The sequence below is a fragment of the Sceloporus undulatus genome, chromosome 2 (genome assembly GCF_019175285.1).
Source record: "Sceloporus undulatus isolate JIND9_A2432 ecotype Alabama chromosome 2, SceUnd_v1.1, whole genome shotgun sequence".
Lineage (NCBI taxonomy): Eukaryota > Metazoa > Chordata > Lepidosauria > Squamata > Phrynosomatidae > Sceloporus > Sceloporus undulatus.
In genome coordinates, this window is record NC_056523.1 from 79,038,847 (window position 1) to 79,043,609 (window position 4,763).

The following is a 4,763-nucleotide window of genomic DNA, read 5'->3' on the forward strand; positions in this document are numbered from 1 at the left end:
CCAGTGGGCTTTTATGCTCCAATGGGGAATGAAACCCTGATCTCCAGTCATAGTCTCAGGGACGTAGCCAAGGGGGGGGGGTTTCTTGGGGTCCGGATCCCCCCTTCCATTAGAAAAATGAATGGTGTGTGCTGCTGCGCCACCGCACCCAAGCCTCATTGTAATGGTGGCACTTAGTCTGGAACCCCCCCCCCATTCCTAAAATCCTAGCTACGTCCCTGATAGTCTACACCACGCAGGCAACTATTAAAGGGAGAGGAGCCACCTCCAGTTTTCACTCTTGGGCAAGTCACACTCTCTCAGCCTCAGATGAAATCCAAGGCATGCCCCTCCCCCTTGAACAAATCTTGCCAAGAAAACCCTATGATGATAATGATAATGATGATGATGATGATGATGATGATTTTATTTTCTTATATCCTGCCTTTCTCCCAATATAGGGACTCAAGCCGGCGGACAAGTATCAAACAACACAATTTAAAAACAATACCAAAATATTAAAATGCATAAATATAAAATTGAAAAACAATGAAACAGTTTTAAGGATTAAAACAGTTATAAATTAAAATATAATATATTAAAATACAAAGTGTTCAAGTGATAGGGTCGCCAAAAGTCAGAAAGGACTTCAAGGCACACAACAACAACCACAACAACAACCTCCCCAGGCACTGACACACTTCCCCCAGGGGCTTTCGAAATCTCTAGGCACCAAGGCAGGGGAAGGAGGAGGAGGGAGCCCTTTCTGGATCTCCTTTCCCCCAGTTCCAGGAAGGGCTGCGGGTGTTCACTTTCAGTTTCGTTTGCCTTGGAAAGAGAGAGGGAAGCCTGCTGCTGCCTTTGATGCTCTTCAGCAGGCTCCCTAACTGTGCTCCCTAAACGAGTCAAGCATCGCAGCTCTTGTCAGAGCTCTGAGTTCAGGTGAGACTTTTTTCATTTTCTCATTTGTCTCAAACTGGGAATTGGCGCTGGGGTTCTATAGCTCTCTGGATGGCAGCATCTTCCTTGCCTTTGGCTGGCTTTGATGCTGCTGCCCTTGCTTCCTAACTTGGCTTAGTTCCTGCAGTGTGGATACATCTTATCCCCATGGGGTTCTCTGACCTTTAAAGCCCTACAAGGTTTGGGACCAGGTTCCCTACAGGATGGCCTCCTTCCATTATTGCAATATGTTTTTAGAATTGTTATTGGGTCCCTTCGGGGAGAAAGGCGAGATAGAAATAAAATAAAATATTATTTTGTGGGTTTTTCGGACTAAGTGGCCATGTTCTAGAAGAGTTTATTCCTGACATTTCACCAGCATGAAAGCTTTCAACTTCACAAAATAAAATAAAATAATCCATCCCATACACACAAGTCCAAGACACGCTGCAGAAACCAGTTTGAGACCGCTTTCCTGGGAGCTGTACTTTATTGTGGCACCAGAGCTCTCTCATATAGAAGGCTAAATGTCTTACAGACACTAAAGTTCCCAGGACTCCCTAGCACTGAGCCAGGGCAGTTAAAGCGGTCTAGAACTGGATTATTTCTGCAGTGTGTTTTGGACCTCAGGTCCTCTGGCAAACATTTGCTCCATTTAGCCAGGACTATAAGTTAGCAACTGTCAGCCAGAGGACTTTTTCTTTAGCCTTCCCTCATCTGTGGAATGACCTGCCAGAAGAGATTTGAATATGCTGTCCGTATTTAAAACAGCACTCAAGACAAGGCGTATCCAAATAATTTTTAAACTGTGAATTAAAATGCTGAATTTTAAATGTAGACTGGTTAAAAATGTGTATGTCTTACTTGTTCTTTTATACTGTTGCATGTTTTAATGCGGTTTAACTGATGTTGTTACTTGTTGATTTGTTGTTGTTCCACACCTTGATCCACAGGGAGAGGTGGGTAATAATAATAATAATAATAATAACAATTTAAATAATAACAACTAATGAATAATAATAATAATAATAACAATGTCTACAATCCATACTTTATCTTAGCATTCAAATCTGACTCATAACAAGAGGATGATCTTATTATTATTATTATTATTATTATTATTGGGTCATCCTCTTGTTATGGGTAAGAGTAGGTTTCAAATTCAAGCTGCAACCCAATCTAGGGCTGCAGAAATAAAGCACTTTGATATCACTCTTAAAACTGCTATGACTTTATTCTACAAATCCTGGGATTTGTAGTGGGGTGAGGCACCAGTGCTCTCTGACAGACCGGGCTGAATACCTCACCAAATTTCAGATCTCAAGATTCCACAGGATGGAGCCATGATAGCTAAAGTGGTGTCGACCTGCTTTATTTCTGCAGTGTGGATACATCTTGAATGTATGTCTTGACTCTTCTCTTTTTGATGGGCAGAACTAGAATGAGTGCCTCAGAGAGCCTTCCTGAGATCGACGAGGGACTGTATTCCCGCCAACTGTGAGTCTTGCAATAGATGATGTGGAAGCAGGGGATGTTTTGGCTGAGGTCAAAAGAGATGTTAGCTGGAATAGGTCATAATTTTATATACAGGGACAGTAAGGGATATACAGTAGTAAGCAGTCCATGAGTTGGAGGAATAGGGCAGAATAGATTAAGACTAAGGTGCAAGAGAGTGCCAATGTGGTATAGTGGTGTGAGCATGGACAGTGACCTTAGAGAACACAGTTAAAATCTCCATTTGGACATGGAAACCCAATGGGTGACCTTGGTCAAGTCACAAACTCTCAGCCCGAGAGGAAGCCAATGGCAAACCTCATCTGAACAAATCTTGCCAAGAAAATCCCTTGATAGGGGATGCCTTAGGGTTGTTGTAGGTTGGCAACAACTTGAAAGGACACAACCACAACCCCAAGGTGCAAGATGGGCAGGGCTGAGATGTGGTCAGAGCTGAGACTATTGCTTGGCAAGGGAATCTCAGGGAAGTGTGTAGGTTAAGGTTAAAAGAGGGAATGGGAGGGAGTAGTATTGTACCACCTTTGTGTTCTGACCATGTTCCTAATGGAGAGATGTACCTTTTCCCTAGCTATGTGCTGGGCCATGAGGCCATGCAGAAGATGGCAAGAACTGATGTGCTGGTCTCTGGGATGAAGGGACTCGGGGTGGAGATTGCCAAGAACATTATCCTTGCAGGTGTGAAATCTGTCACTGTGCATGACCAGAACAAGATCCAGTGGAGTGACCTTGCCTCACAGGTACATTGTTTAGTGGCTTTGAGCACAATCCTAAGTGGCAAAGATGGCCAAGGACCAGGTAAGTGGACTCTATCCTAGCTGAAGCTGTGCTTCTTTTTAAAAAACCTTCCTAGTCTTGAGGTGTCAGAAATTATTTTGGATGATCACACCCTGGATGAACTGTGGCCGTGAGCAGTGGAGACTGCTGGTTCCCTTGTCAGTGGGGTCCCCTTGTGCTGGTTCCCTTGTCAGTGCATCTGCTTCTGTTTTAGTCCAAGGTTTAAAGGTGCTGCTACCCAAGGTGCTGAACTTATTTTGCAGATATGGTTCTGCCCCTTGGGTAGCTATTTCAGAGTTTGGACTTAAATTCAAAGCAGAATCATCATCCCACAGGTATGAAAGCTACCATCCTAGAATGGCTGGGCTGGGCTGGAGAAGGTTTGTGTATGGCATAACTTGGCTCCTTCCTCACCCCATTCCTTATCTTGTTCCAAGGAAGGCTGAACTCAGTAATGTAAACTGTAAATTATGTGTCAGTCATTTTTTATGTCCCAGCATTCCAGTTGAGTCATAAATAATCTGAACGATTGGCAGATCCTAGTCAATAGCTTGCTGAACGACCACAATTCAAAGAACAACCACAGTTAGATAATTTGTGGGGAGCTAAACTGATGTCATGGTTGAACATGGTTTATCATGAGATTCAAACAATTTGGGAATGAGTTAATAACTCTCATGAGTTAATTGCTATCATTATGTTTAAAAGCAATTGAAGGAAGAAGTGCTGTCAATGTTGGTCCCTGAATTTCATAACAAGGCATTTTTAATTAATGTTAAAAGTCATCTACTAAAGTGGCCTTTTATTTCTTCTGTCTTTCTGGCTGCAGAGATTATTTTTTGCAGCATTGGTATTACAATATGCCTGATCTGTGCTAAAATATGAATTATTTGTGCTCCTCAAACTGAAATCCATTAAATAAGCTGTAAGGGATCTCTGGTTCCTCCTTCTGCTTTTGCCTGAACTGGTTGAGATCCCTTGAGACCACGTATCTTATCTAATTAACCCTGGCTGCCACCACCAATTTGAGTCCTCTCTGTTTAGCAATGTAACAGCATGTTGCTGGAGATTCCACTTGCACTTTCTGCCTATGATACTGTAGGTAAGCTTCTCTCCTTTCCCCAAATCCTGGCGAAGGCCAGGCCAAGCTAAGATACATGAAAAAGGAGTGTGATAGAGACAGAATATCTTTAAAGGAAGGATTTGTTCTTAGTAAGGAAATTCTGTAGCAAAAGGGTATCTCTTTACATGAAGAATCTGTTAAGGAAAAAGCAACATGGGATATACAGTAAATGAAATAAAACATGTATGTGAGAGTCAGGATGACTCAGCAGAAGCCAACTGAGAACCACACAGGTGTAAATGGTAATACAATTAACAAGTCCTGAATGCCAAGGACAAGAAATGTAAAGTGGATAATTGGACACACCTGACAATTGTTAAGTGGTCAAGGCTGGATGATGAAATCATTAATTGTAGGATGAACCAAGAGAACCAATGAGAATGATGTACTGGGTGGAAACAGACAACAGTGGATGGTACCATGCATTGACTAT

At 42.5% G+C, this 4,763-nt stretch overlaps 1 protein-coding gene across 1 annotated transcript in view; it reads left to right on the plus strand.

Annotated features, from left to right (window-relative positions):
* The first annotated feature begins 752 nt into the window (after positions 1-752).
* Positions 753-4,763, plus strand: part of UBA7 (ubiquitin like modifier activating enzyme 7) — a 65,198-nt gene continuing 61,187 nt past the window's right edge. Inside the window, exons 1-3 of the mRNA XM_042454339.1 lie at positions 753-921; positions 2,353-2,415; positions 3,002-3,170. Of these exons, the coding sequence (XP_042310273.1) occupies positions 2,360-2,415; positions 3,002-3,170 (225 nt within the window). The 5' untranslated portion in view covers positions 753-921; positions 2,353-2,359. The remainder of the gene's footprint in view (positions 922-2,352; positions 2,416-3,001; positions 3,171-4,763) is intronic.